At 49.3% G+C, this 13,810-nt stretch overlaps 6 protein-coding genes across 6 annotated transcripts; 4 read left to right on the top strand and 2 right to left on the bottom strand.

Annotated features, from left to right (window-relative positions):
• Positions 1-198: 198 nt before the first annotated feature.
• Positions 199-1,026, bottom strand: N7508_004450 (YggS family pyridoxal phosphate enzyme; the record flags this gene model as incomplete). Its single annotated transcript, XM_058462516.1, has 1 exon — positions 199-1,026. One exon carries the CDS (start codon positions 1,024-1,026, stop codon positions 199-201), a length of 828 nt encoding a protein of 275 aa, XP_058321141.1.
• A 1,410-nt stretch (positions 1,027-2,436) lies between these two features.
• On the top strand, positions 2,437-2,727 carry N7508_004449 (uncharacterized protein; the record flags this gene model as incomplete). Its single annotated transcript, XM_058462515.1, has 1 exon — positions 2,437-2,727. The coding sequence occupies one exon, from the start codon at positions 2,437-2,439 to the stop codon at positions 2,725-2,727; it is 291 nt and encodes a 96-aa protein (XP_058321140.1).
• A 740-nt stretch (positions 2,728-3,467) lies between these two features.
• On the top strand, positions 3,468-5,948 carry N7508_004448 (histone deacetylase hosB; the record flags this gene model as incomplete). The annotated part of the gene is made up of 1 exon (XM_058462514.1): positions 3,468-5,948. One exon carries the CDS (start codon positions 3,468-3,470, stop codon positions 5,946-5,948), a length of 2,481 nt encoding a protein of 826 aa, XP_058321139.1.
• Positions 5,949-7,922: 1,974 nt separating this feature from the next.
• N7508_004447 (tellurite-resistance/dicarboxylate transporter family protein) lies at positions 7,923-9,505 on the bottom strand (the record flags this gene model as incomplete). Its single annotated transcript, XM_058462513.1, has 3 exons — positions 7,923-8,286; positions 8,340-9,066; positions 9,130-9,505. 3 exons carry the CDS (start codon positions 9,503-9,505, stop codon positions 7,923-7,925), a joined length of 1,467 nt encoding a protein of 488 aa, XP_058321138.1.
• Positions 9,506-10,657: 1,152 nt separating this feature from the next.
• On the top strand, positions 10,658-11,799 carry N7508_004446 (SDR family oxidoreductase; the record flags this gene model as incomplete). The annotated part of the gene is made up of 6 exons (XM_058462512.1): positions 10,658-10,701; positions 10,752-10,976; positions 11,029-11,036; positions 11,083-11,234; positions 11,286-11,380; positions 11,433-11,799. The coding sequence occupies 6 exons, from the start codon at positions 10,658-10,660 to the stop codon at positions 11,797-11,799; spliced, it is 891 nt and encodes a 296-aa protein (XP_058321137.1).
• Positions 11,800-12,087: 288 nt separating this feature from the next.
• Positions 12,088-13,707, top strand: N7508_004445 (succinate--CoA ligase (GDP-forming) subunit beta; the record flags this gene model as incomplete). Its single annotated transcript, XM_058462511.1, has 6 exons — positions 12,088-12,141; positions 12,209-12,292; positions 12,358-12,430; positions 12,485-12,584; positions 12,640-13,232; positions 13,280-13,707. 6 exons carry the CDS (start codon positions 12,088-12,090, stop codon positions 13,705-13,707), a joined length of 1,332 nt encoding a protein of 443 aa, XP_058321136.1.
• Between the last annotated feature and the right edge of the window lie 103 nt (positions 13,708-13,810).

The following is a 13,810-nucleotide window of genomic DNA, read 5'->3' as shown; positions in this document are numbered from 1 at the left end:
ATTGGATTCACCAGTCAAATACTAGCGAGCGTTCTTAATTAAAGCTCGTTCTTCTTGTATAATCCTTCCACTGCAAACCCCACTGGATTGAGTAAACGGTACAGAAACAACCTGGAAGGACCAAATACCCACACGTTTAATGCTCCTTTTGTCATGCAAAGAATAAGAAAAATCATATCTCATAACCCCAGTTCAACCTCAAACAACCCTAGCCTCAGCCTTAGGCGGCCGATCCCCAAAGATAGTAGTCCCAACCCGAACCTGATCACTCCCAAGAGCAATAGCACCCTCAAAATCAGAACTCATCCCCATACTAAGCTCCAACTCCGCCTCAGCGCCCGTCAACCCAAGCACCGCCACAATGCGATCCCTAGTCTCCCTCAAACAAACAAAATCCTCATTCTCATTCTCAGGCGTCGTATCGCGCGATCTCGCAATCGCCCCAATAGTCATAAGACCCTGCAATTTCAAACGGGGACACTTCTCCCGAATAAACGCACACAATCCGGCAGCGGAAGAAGGTTCGATGCCTGCTTTATTCTCTTCGCCGGATGTATTGACCTGCACATAGACGCGCAGTCTACCATCTTCACTCCCCTCCCCATCAGAATTATCATGCTGCCCCCCCACAGCGGCAACATCCCGATCCTTCCACCCTTTATCCAACAACCCAGCCTTCTTCTCACTATCGACACTCTCAACGGCCCACAGACCCCGCACATCCCGCGCAAGCATGACACACTTATTACTCTGCAATCCGCCGATGAAATGCCATTTTATGGTTGGTGGCAGGAGCCGTGATTTCTCGAGCAGTTCTTGGATGTAGTTTTCGCCGAAGTGGGTTTGCGAGATTGGCGCTGGTGCTGTGTGTAGGGCTAGGGCGTCTGAGGCTGGTTTGAGCTTGCTGACTGCGACTAGTCTTGTTTTTTTGGTGGGGTTTGGTGCTTTGCTTGTTGCTGCGCTGATGCGGGCTGTTACTGCGCTTAGATTTGTCAGGAGGGTTGTTGTTCGGGCTGGTGTTGCCATTGGGAGTTCGGTTGGCATTTCAGGTGGGAGTTAAGTGGTTGTGTTGTGTTGTGGAGTGTTTGGGGTGGAGGTGTGCTTGGTTCTGTGTAGAGGGTTTGTTTGTGTATTTGGGTGTCCACTTGGGAGTGTATGCGACTTGGTCATAAATTCCGGAGCTCTGGCATATAATTGTTGCCGCCTCAGGCATCATATCGGGGATGGCCGCCCCACGTGATCTTTCCGTCTGACCACCGCCACAGATCTCTTCTCTTTTTCCGTTTGCATCTTCGATCCGCTCGGTGAGATCATCAGATCATCCGATCTGACCATGCGATGCTAGGAATGTCAAACCCTGTGCCGATGCTGTAACTTCACCATTGGGCGCTAACACGGCAGGCTATCCCGGGATCCTGGCGGCAAGTCTGACAGGTAGAGATCCAATCACTGACCTGCAAACTCGCAGAAGTCGCCCTATGGAGACCTTACGGAGCCCCGGCACCAGGCGGAGTTCATCTCAGCCTTTCAGGGCGTGAGTTTCAAACTGAGCTCTCTATTTTTATAGTTTGATAGGTTTTTGCGGGCCTTGCCTTGTCGAACCTGTTGAAACAACAGGCGCCTACTATTTTGTTTTTCCAGTCCTGCTTCGTAGCCTGCATTGTCGGCCAAGACACTGGGCCATTTTCATTACATTAACAGCCCCATCAAAGCGCTTGCCAAGCAGCACTGTTAAATGAGATGCCTAATTCCCTTTCAAAAATAGTGCCAGAAAATTCGCGCCGCTCCAAAATACGACCTGGTTCGCTGTGTCAGATGTAACCTATTGGTCGACGGATGGGGTTAGATGCAGCCTTCTGCATGGCCCCCGTAGTAGTTTGGGGGAAATAAAAAGGAAGAAATAAGGGATTCTTTGACGTCAGTCCAATCAATAGCCATGGTTCCATTCACGGCCTGAGTTCACTCATCATGACAGTCCACATCCGGGTTACATAGGTTAGATCCGATCTAGAACTTAAGCTTACCTCTCACCTCTCGCCTTTCCTGTACACCTTCCCCATCATTTCTTGTCTACTCATCTCTACTCAGCTGGACTGAATACGAGCCATACTCATCTCATCCCATTTATTCCATACTACATCACCTCCCTCTCCCTGCTTTCCATTGACAGGTCAATCCCGAAATATCACCGAACTACAGCCATTGTCAATATATGATATTTGCATTGGCATCCACCCATCCACATCTACATCTTTGACTGCATAGTCGAGCTATTCGACTCGCATTTCGAACTCACTCAACATCACGCTCACACTCCGAAAGATCCGATATTTCCATACAACGTCTATATCTATATCTACATCTACATTTCGTGGAAACACGTCGTGGGAAACAATACGCAAACAACAAAACCCAATAAAAAAGTACAGCCTCACAATGTGCCGCCAATACTTCACATTTTACGACTGGTGCCAATGCGAAGAAGACGCCGGTCAAAGCGTATGCGCCGGCTACAAACGCAACAGCTGCCCAGGCGTGAGCATTGAAACAGTCCACATGCACTGCTTCTGCAATAGCCATGCTACAAAGGGCTTCAAGTCCGAGAAGCAGACACGCAAGGAAGATAACAAGACCCGGCGCCGGTCTCAGGATTCCATGGATGAGAAGGCTTCTTTTGGGCGTCGTTGGTTTCAGTGGTATCAATGGCGGGGGTTGCGATCTCATTGAGATTTGAGAGTTGGGTTTCCTTTTCTTCCAGCTTTGGTGTTTGGTTCTTTGTTGGGTCTGGATAATGGGGTTCCAAGGCCTTGGGGGTATGGCGTTTTTCCGGTGTTATGACTTATATGAGGCTTTAATTGGCTTCTATTCTTGTTTATTTTGTTTACTACTATTATCTAGTGTTTTACAGACAAAATGGAGTTGTGGTTCAATCCCATTTGGTGATTTTTCGTTGTTTGTCCTGATCTTATATTTGTAGGGGCTATTGTTATTCAAACGATGATTGGATCGGGCGATTAGACACAACCGATGAACGGGGTAATTAGGTTGATCAGATCTATTGATAATGTACGTATTGTCGTGCCGATCTTCGTCCTAGGCTTCATGCTGAGCTTCATGCTGAGCTTCGTGTTGATATTTGTTTTGATTTGCATATTCGTGTGGTACTAAACACTGTAGTGAGAACATTCTAGCAGCCTCTAAAGCGTGCATAAGGGCCACATAACCGTGTAAGACATCTGAACTCGCAGCCGTTGAAGAATGTAGTTCAGCGATCGGCTGACTTCCTACCGCATCTGAACCAAAACATGTGAATCTCCCCCACTCCCTTTCTTCCTCTCTTCAACCGCGTCTTCGATCTTGCGTATCTTCTAGTCGCGTAGCTTCCGCCTTGTTTCTTTACCTCCTATCGTCTCATCTTACCTGACCATATCTGCAGGGACTGGGATCTACCGTTGGCGCGTCTCAGTATGGACCCGCCCAGGGACCCGCCTCCATTCGGAGATGGGGTCAACAATGGAGCCTCAATAGAATTCCATTGTGATTTGATAGACGGACTGAATCGCATGACTCTCGCGACTGCCATTACCACCCCGTTGCCAACCTCGCCTGTCTTGTCTGCCCAAAATGTCTCGCTCGCGCAAACCCCCCAGACGTCGCAAATTACAAGTGCAAGCTTTATCTCTACTGATGCTGTCCCTCGTCAAGAGGAACACCGCAAACCTAATCCTGTTCCGCCACTACTGAAGCGCAAATCGGCTGCTTCTCTGCGCGCAGTCTCACAGCCTCTCAAGACCTCATCGTCGGCTCCGCAAACCCCTCGCCGCAGTTCGGTCAATCTCGCGGTGTCGCCTGTGACCACCTCACCACCCAACATGCTCCCACAGGCACTTACCTTTGATCCCAGCATGGAGCCACCTGCTCCAACGGCTACGTCTATTGCGGCAGATCTGTTTGCCCAAGAATGGGCCTTGCACCAATCCACTGACATCCCGACCAAAACAATCGCACTGGTCCATGACGCATGCTATGGGCACCTCTTCTCTCGCCTCGGATGGCCAGAACAGTATTTACAAACTATCATGGAAAGACCAGAGCGGCTTCGCTCCAGTGCTCTTGGTATCGCTGCAGCATATGTTCGCCTCGGTCAACGATATGAGGGAGGACGATATGCTCCCAATCCAGAACTCGATGTCCCTACACTGCCTGTACCTTTCAACATCCGCAAGACAGATCGCAAATTATCTATCCAGAGTCCAACTGTTACAGAAGTACATGGTTTCTCGTGGATGTCCGAATTCAAGGATATTTGCAATCGTGCCGAGTCGAAACTTGCCATGGCTGGCGACGAACTTGCCCGATCTTTCACCGTTCAAAATGACAGGGTTGTCCCAATGGGCGATGAACTACACTCTGGTGATCTCTACCTCGGACCTGAGTCTTTGAATGCAATTCAAGGTGCATTGGGCGGCGTCTGCGATGGCGTCGATGCAGTCCTTGGACCAGGTCCGGTGGAGCGAGCTTTCGTCTGTATTAGACCCCCTGGTCATCACTGTACCTCGGATTGGCCTTCTGGGTTCTGCTGGATCAATAATGTTCATGTCGGAATCTCCCACGCAGTCATCAACTACGGACTCACCCATGCTGCGATTATTGACTTTGACCTGCACCATGGAGATGGTTCTCAGGACATTGTCTGGAACCACTGCACCCGGCAGCAAGAGCACAAATCGAAAAAGTCGGCAGCCCACGACAGCAGGAGAAGAGGACCTCCGCCTCTTTCACCATACCAAGCAACACCGATCAGCTATCTCAGTCTTCACGATATTGAATCCTTCCCTTGCGAGGATGGCAATCTTGCGAAGACGACCGGGGCTAGCACTTGCATTGAAACGGCCGACAGGTCCATCTGGAATGTCCACTTGGACGAGTGGGATAGCGAATCAGATTTTTGGGAACTGTACGAAACCAAATATTCGGTATTGATTGCCAAAACTCGCTCTTTTTTGCGTCGATTCTCAAAGCAAGTTGTCAAAGACTCCGGAGGTCGTCCACCCAATGGTGCCATTTTCATCTCAGCTGGCTTTGATGCGAGTCAATGGGAGAATGAAACTTTAAACCGCAAGTCCAAAAAAGTACCTACTGAGTTCTACGCCAGATTCACCGCCGACATTGTTCGCATGGCCCAGGAGAAAGATCTTGGCGTGAACGGTCGTATCATCAGCGTTCTTGAGGGAGGATACAGTCAACGTGCTCTGTACACTGGTGTTCTCGCTCACCTGGCTGGCTTGAACGATGAAAATGGGCCCGGTGCTGCTTACTCTTATGACCCAAAGTGGTGGTCCTCTACCAGTGTGGCGGATCTGGAAAGCACCATGGCCGGCCCGTCTAAGCAGCGAGGATTTTTGAGTCCCACAGTCGCATCCTCTAATAAGCTTGCAGCCTCTGACCGCAGGTCTGGTGGGGATGACCTGCCTCGTGTCAGCTGTTCTGTGGCAACGCATGAGCTCTCAAAGCTTATCATCCCATCTGATATCCGCACAACGAGCTACACGGCGGCAGAACTTCCTAAGCCTCGTATCTCGCGTCGAAAGACTGGAAACCTCGGGGACATAACCCCATCTGACGACCTCCTCACGGCAACCCGCCTTCGCTCGCGGGCTTCCAAGACCCCCACTCCCCCTTTGCCCTCTACGCCTCCCGCGCGTCCACTGTCCACCCCTAAGTCCAAGGGAGCCACTTCTCGCCGACAGTCGGGTCGACCCAAGACCCCGAGAACTGCTAAGGCTGCCGTGCCTGAGGTGCCCCCTGTGCCAACTGAGCACCTTCCTCTGAAGCGAGAGGAGCCCGGAACACCCACACCTCCTCTCACACGTTTGGTCCTGAGGGGTCCCGCGACTCCCTCGGTTCGTGGGGATAGGTTGGATCAGTCTGATCGCATGGAGGACTGAGGAAAGGAAGAGTGAATTCGGCCATTTGGCCTTCTATTTCAATATACCCGCATGTACGATTAGTCACCAATGCACGCTTTTTTTGCCCTCCTCCACTGTGTAATTTGTAGTTGATTCTTTAAAATATACACTTCTTTCAGATGAGTCATTTAATACTGAGAGGTAACAGTTCAAAATAACCTTCGTGGTTCCTGCCTAGGTCTGGGTCGATCATTAATATATATCTGATTACAGGGAATCAAGGCTTACCTTCAATCGTTTTTTGTTAAGCGATTTTGGTCTCGATCAGCAATGGCATGGTGACTATAGGTTCATCTGGTGGTGGCTGAGATTGCGAGACTTGGTGGTACACAGGTGGGAGAACGACGGACGGCCACGGGTGAAATAGCTCCTAGGGAGCGTCTGGGGTAACTCAGTGTTACTATTTCTCTTCTAAGGGGGGGATTTTATCACCAAAGCACAGTAGACTTTCTGCAGCTTAGCTGCTTCTTGTATAGGTGAGTAGAGAGGTGAATCAAACACATCAAAGCCGATATCTCACATTTCTGACGCGATATGGGCGGAAAATATAGAATACCTTGGAGAAATAGTCAATTGAAATTAGGTTCAATCCTTTGTCAGGCATTGATTCATTGTGTGCCACGTATACATAGCTTTACAATACTACAAGATATATATATATTAGGGAGATCACTATACCTATGACATTTTCCTCTCCCATACTGAGTTTTCATACAGTCAACCGTCAGCTATATGAGCCAGGAAATGCACTAGACACCCAATAATATCTATCTCCTGTCGTGTAATGCCTAGAGTTAGGGCTAAGCTAGTTCGGTCTATTGATCTTCCGCCCACTGACGGGCGTGAGCAAGAGCTAGCTCGCAGCAGATATAAAAGGTAAAGCACAATTAATTGATTAGTCTTGTTTCTCAGTTAAGAGCTATATTCGTTCATTTGAAAGGTACTATTTAATTAAACATAGTTAGTTTGCGCCTTCCGCCAGTATAAAAAAAGTCAACCTTAAAAAAATTCAGATTCTGATTATGATCTATAATTTCAACAATCAAGCGAGTGCTCAACATTCCAATAACACGGGCTTGTGGTCTAGGGGTATGATGCTCGCTTCGCATGTTCAATTCTATTGACCTGTAGAGTGCGAGAGGTCCCGGGTTCAATTCCCGGCGAGTCCATGAATTTTTGCGCCCACCATCTCATCTCAGTGTACAATTTTTGTTGCTGTTTTTGACTCTATCACTGTGTAGATTTTGCTGGTTAGCCACCTGGTAATACCAAGGAAATGATATCAGTCTGCTTTTCAACCTGTTTCCTAGAAAATGATGGTCGTATGAACTTACCATAGGGTTATACATCCGTATTGACACGGTCGCATAATGTCATTCCGTGTATGTATTTCTTCTACAATTAATGCGAGTTGATATAGGTAGCCTAAATAAAACCATGATCGGAAATATACCAAAAAAAAAAAAAAAAAAAAAATGATAGATAATATATATATATAAAGCAAAACAAAAAAGGGGTCTCGAAGGACACAAAAAAGCGATGCACTGGGAGGGAATCGAACCCCCGCCACTACTTTGGAAGAGTAGTATTCTACCACTGAACTACCAGAGCTGTTTATATAATCAACGGCCCGTGTGATGGTTCAACAATGTTCGGATAAAAGTACAAATAAAGGACAATAATTGAGCGATCGTGGATAAGTCGCACGCTTTATGTTATTGGATGTTGAAAACGGGGTTACTGGTTCCATGGAGTATGTCATAGTTGAGCATCGAAGAGACAAATAAATTGGCAATTGAGAAAAATGTACATCCTTCATTCATAGATGCAAAATATGTATATCACGCTATGTAAATCAGGGTAAATGACTTGCCAAAAGATACAAGCAGACTCAATATTCACAAATTTTAAGAAAACCGAAAAAGAAAGAAAGAAAGAACGTCCCATCTACGCTCATGCCGGACTCTCCTCACTGGTATCCCCATCCGCATCTGCAACAGACTTGATCTGGAGAATTTCGAAACCACCTTCATCCCTATCTTCACCCTTTTGGGGCCACATGATTTGTTTCATGATAATGGCCCGAATCATCATATAGCACACGAAGAAGTAGATCAAAAGAAGGGGCAATATGGCCACACATCCGACGATGTTGATGGCTTTGCAGGAAAATGCATCACCGATAGCAAATGTCGCGGTGATCAATGCAGTGTTTGGGAAAACAAATGAGAACCACGTCATGGAAAAGTCCAAGCGCTTGGGTCCGATGGCGGACCAGTGGGCCGCACCGGCGATTATGAAGAAGAAAATGGCCAGTCTAGATAGAACAGTCAGTATAGACGAGGGAAAGGAGGGAAGAATAGTACATACCCCCATAGCCACAAGGATGAAAAGTTAACCACAACTTTCATAACATCAGCAGCGAGAGCACCATTCCCCATGAAATCGGAAGGGAACGCCCTCTTCGCAGCAGAGGCCATGTTGACAATACCCGCCACCGTAAACCCACTAGGACCAACTGAAACGAACATACCGGGACGAAGGTTCTCCCTAGGAAGCTTCTGCGTCATCAACCGGTAAATGAATGCCGAGTAAACCATCAACGAGACCAAGAATCCAACACCCTGAATAGTAGCACCACCAACAATAACCTGAAGCGCAGCCGACGGATCCAACGTGGAACTCAAGACACCAGCATGCGGACCGATGATGAGCATGGGGTAAGCTGGAAAGATCCAAATTGGAGTCATCTGGGCGATGGTGAAGGTCTGCGTTGACCAAAGTAGCAGGTAGATACCAGCGGAAAACATGACGGCGAGAGCAGCGTCAATCCAGAATAAAACCTCGACTGCGCGCATCAGCCAAGGACCTGCATGTGGAGGGCCGTATTGAGATATGTTGATTAGGATTGTGCCGAAGGAGACCATTGCTGCTGGGACGAAGAGGGATTCTGTGGGATGCATCAGGGATGCCCTGAATGTATAGGGGAAACAGTAGAAGCGGAGAAGGAGCAGGCCCCAGACTAGGAGATAGAGGGCGATATTAATAAGGAAGACGACGACTCCGATCGTATCTAGGCCTTTGAAGCGGAATGGGACTGGTATTGTTAGTGGATGTGGACATTGAATGACTTGAATCAATCCTATAGATGTGAACATACCGTTGTAGAAGACATTGGCCAATCCACCCGTCGCCATAGTCAATGTAAAGTATGCCCAAGTGACATGGCGAATTCGTTTCTTCCATCCAAGTCGGCTTGGAGGCTTCTTCTTGACAGTAACTCCCAAACCATTGTGCTCGCAACAAGCAGCTGCCTCTTTATTACCCTCTGTTTTTGATTTCTCGGCAGCTCGCGACGTCGCTCTATGCAGGACTTCTTGCAAAGCTGTTGAATGGACTTCGCGCACTTGGCTGCCGGGACTATCTTCAACGCCATGATCGGAGAGAACCCGCTCGGCATCTTCTATTGTGGGGGTTCGATAGCCATCATCCCCGGGACTTCTCATATGTCGAGGGACATTCAGATAGTCATCCATGACTTATCTTGAGAGGGTTCGTGACCAGGGGCAAATTGAATAGAAGCGTGGCGGGTCTCGCCACCTTCTTGTCTGGGGTAACTGGTGTTCCTGAACTAGACCGGGCAGACCATGAAGGATAGTGGGACCTGGGGTACTCTGTACACAGGGCTGTAAGGCGGAAAATTAAGAAGCCAGCAGGGAAAACACGCACGGTCAAGGCACAGCTCCCTTCTTAAATAGCGGCCGATCAAAGTACCTCAGGGCGTGAACAGACTGATCGACACGCATTAATGTGGGACCCGATGCAAGAATCCTACCAGTTCTTGGGCTGGATCCTGCTGGAGAATATAAGGCGATCCAATGGCTGATACTGATCTGATGTATTAGCGGGACTGGGCAAAGGATGTCAAGGAAATAATATGAAATGAGCGTCATGAGGGGACGCTTTGGCTATAGCGGGTTACAGGTTGTCCGCCTATGCAACGTCATTCGTCCAGTCCACTTCCGGGATTCGGCACGTCCCCGTCTACTTCGAGTAAATGTTTCCGATCCTTTATTGACTTGATCTTGTATATCGGGGAAAGAATTAGGGTAGAATGTATTGCTCAATTCTGTTTCCATAGTCTATATCTAAAGAATGGATCTGTTTCTGGCTCGGGTGCCTTGCATCCACCCGACAAAGGGGTACATACATCTACATCATCAATGTGCATATTGCAGTTCGCTATGTATGTATAGGATTGATATCAGAAGAAGATCTACATTACTGAAGAAAGTTTACGAAGTGCCAATCTTGACGATCTACCATGACGCGGTTGTGATTGGTATGCCATGAAGGGAGATCGGTCAGTCAACTACTATAACAAGTAATATAATAACCAAGCCCTGCATAGGCAGATCTACGGGATGTTAACCCGTTCAAAATTAGTGTGCTGACTCTAATATACCAAGCTACCGACTTCCATTGGTCTTCAAGCCACATTTATAGTATAAACCCAGAATAGGAAATGAGGGCTTAGGGCCCGCCTGTGAACATGAAAACCGAGGCAACTTTGGTTCGGTCTCCACCTCAGAATGGAGCAACTTGTCTACTAGATAGCTTCCAATGCAACCTATTCTTTCCTTGCAATCAATTCAATTACTATTGTGATAATATCTACTACTGCAGACATGCCGGGAGCAAAAGACAAGCGCAGATCGGTGCTGATCACAGGGTAAGTGACTCGCCCCAGATACCAACGACTGCCTCTGACATCTACTTCAGATGTTCCCCTGGTGGCATAGGAAACTCCCTCGCGCGTGAATTCCATCGCAATGGACTGCGCGTACTAGCCACAGCTCGTGATGCCAGCTCCCTGTCCGATCTAGCCGAGTTTGGCATCGAAACCCTAAGCTTGACGGTTGATGACCCGGAGAATGTGAAGACATGCTTTGCAGATGTCGAGAAGAGACTCGGTGACAAGGGTCTCGATTACCTTGTTAACAATGCGTGAGTAAAATCTTATGGTGCTATTTCAGCGCTTGTGGCTAACATCAACCAGTGGTCGGAGTATGTAAATTAAGCTATGGGTTTGAAGATATACTGATTGCCGCAGACTATACCGTCCCGGCCATGGAAGTAGAGCTTTCTGAGGCTCGCTCAGTGTTTGAGACCAACCTCTTCGCCGTCATCACCATGTGCCAGACCTTCCTGCCGTTGCTCATCAAGGCAAAGGGCACTATTGTTCAGGTTGGCTCTATTGCCGGAGTAATTATTGACTGCATTCAAGGTTGTAGGTTATCCCGCTAACACTTCTAGATTATGCCATATGTATTTGGTTCCGTCTACAACGCATCCAAAGCAGCACTGCACTCATTCAGTGACACACTTCGCGTGGAGCTAGCTCCATTGGGGTTCGTATACGCATTCCCGAAACTGAAACTTCCTTTCTAACCGAGGCAACAGTGTTCATGTCACCACCGTAGTGACCGGAGGTGTTCAGTCGCGAATCGCACGCGTCGACCGCACCTTGAAGCCGAACTCCCTGTATACCTCGATTGAAGCCGAGTATGAGCAACGGGTGAAGCATAGCCAGAAAGATGCCATGCCGCATGCTGCCTATGCGCGCAGCGTGGTTACTCAATTGCTGTATGGATCTGCCCCCTGGAGATGGCTGCCCTGGGCTCAAGGCCGAAAAGCCTGGATCTGGGAGGGACATGCTAGCTGGGTGATTTGGCTCCTTTCGGGAGGCTGGGCATGGTCGGGACTGTTTGGTCGGGTCATGACTAACATGTTCAAACTGTGGAAGGTCAAAAAGGGCGCACGCAAGTAGGAAACGACCCGAGAAGTACTAGTTATCCAATACAATGTATTATAATCCGTATACTAGCCGATATAAAGAAGCCGAAGACTCCAAGTACCGACTCGACAAGCCAGGGTTCCGTGATATTCGCGTTGTCCCGATGACTCAGCAAGGGACGGCCTGTGGTTGGCTGCGACACCCGGTTTTACCGCGACGCAATGTCATCCCGAGAAAAAGAAAGCTGTTCTCCCCTACTCAATCTTGGGCTATCTTGATCTCCCTAAACCACCTCTCCTCTCCTCTCTTTTCACCTTCATCATGTTCAACTTCGCCCGCGGTAGACCCATTGCCGCCGCTTACAGAGCTGCGACGGTGAGTTGTTGTAATCGGGCCGCGCCCGGCTTCATGTTGATTATACTGATATACTGACTTTGCATAGGCGCCTTCCGTTCAGAGCAGACTTGCTGTTCAGAAGCGTAACCTTTCCATCCACGAATACCTGTCCGCCCGTCTCCTCAAGTCGGTAGGTGGATCGCGTTCCCCCTTCGGTCGCTCCAAAAAAATCAAGTCCGCTGATAAAAGATCTAGTACGGTGTCGGTGTCCCCAAGGGTGAGGTCGCCAACACTGCTGAAGAGGCCGAGGCTATCGCCAAGTCCATCGGTAAATTATCCCAAGTTCCTCCTTGCGAACGCGTTTGCTGAAAATAACTCCCAGGTAACGATGACCTTGTCATCAAGGCCCAGGTTCTCGCCGGTGGTCGTGGTAAGGGTTCTTTCGACAACGGTCTCAAAGGTGGTGTCCGTGTGATCTACTCGTGAGTTTCAACAATCGACCAAGCGAACGCAGCGAAGCTGATGGATACCTTCCAGTCCTACCGAGGCCAAGATGTTCGCCAGCCAGATGATCGGCCACAAGCTCGTCACCAAGCAGACCGGCGCCGCCGGCCGTATCTGTAACTCGGTCTACATTTGTGAGCGCAAGTTCGCCCGCCGCGAATTCTACCTCGCTGTCCTCCTGGACCGCACTACCCGTGGCCCCGTCATCGTTTCCTCCTCCCAGGGTGGTATGGATATCGAGGCTGTCGCCAAGGAGAGCCCCGATGCCATCATGACCACCCCCATCGACATCCACGTTGGTGTCACCGACGAGATCGCCCGCACCATCGCTACCGACCTCGGCTTCTCTGAGCAGTGCATCGAGGAGGCCAAGTCCACCATCCAGAACCTCTACAAGTGCTTCATGGAGCGCGATGCTACCCAGCTCGAGATCAACCCCCTGTCCGAGACCTCTGACCACCAGGTCCTCGCCATGGACGCCAAGCTCGGATTCGACGACAACGCCGAGTTCCGTCAGAAGGAGGCTTTCTCGTGGCGCGACGTTTCCCAGGAGGATGCTGATGAGGTCAAGGCCGCTGAGCACGGTCTCAACTTCATCAAGCTCGATGGTGACATCGGCTGTCTCGGTAAGCATCCTTGAATCAAATGAAGATCTCATTCTAACGTGTATCAGTCAACGGTGCTGGTCTCGCCATGGCCACCATGGATATCATCAAGCTCAACGGCGGCTCCCCCGCTAACTTCCTCGATGTCGGCGGTGGTGCCACTCCCCAGGCCATCAAGAGCGCCTTCGAGCTGATCACCAGCGACCCCAAGGTCTCCGCCGTCTTTGTCAACATCTTCGGTGGTATCGTCCGTTGCGACGCCATCGCCCAGGGTCTGATCAACGTCGTCCAGGAGATGGGTCTCCGTACCCCCATTGTCGCCCGTCTGCAGGGTACCAACATGGAGCAGGCCCACAAGCTGATCAATGAGTCCGGCCTGAAGATCTTCTCCATCGAGGACCTCCAGAACGCCGCCGAGAAGTCCGTCCAGTTCTCCAAGGTCGTCAAGATGGCCCGTGAGATCGACGTCGGTGTCGAGTTCACCCTGGGAATCTAAGCAACCCTTTGATTCCATTTTGTTTGCATTTTAGAGTAGATGGGGTGGCATTTAATGCGAGGCTCTTTCGTCGCGAAACCAAATCGAACTGTTGCGATGCTCA

This window comes from Penicillium antarcticum (assembly GCF_028974205.1).
Source record: "Penicillium antarcticum strain IBT 31339 chromosome Unknown utg000004l_segment0_segment0, whole genome shotgun sequence".
Taxonomy (NCBI): domain Eukaryota; kingdom Fungi; phylum Ascomycota; class Eurotiomycetes; order Eurotiales; family Aspergillaceae; genus Penicillium; species Penicillium antarcticum.
This window is presented reverse-complemented; position numbering and strand designations above follow the sequence as displayed.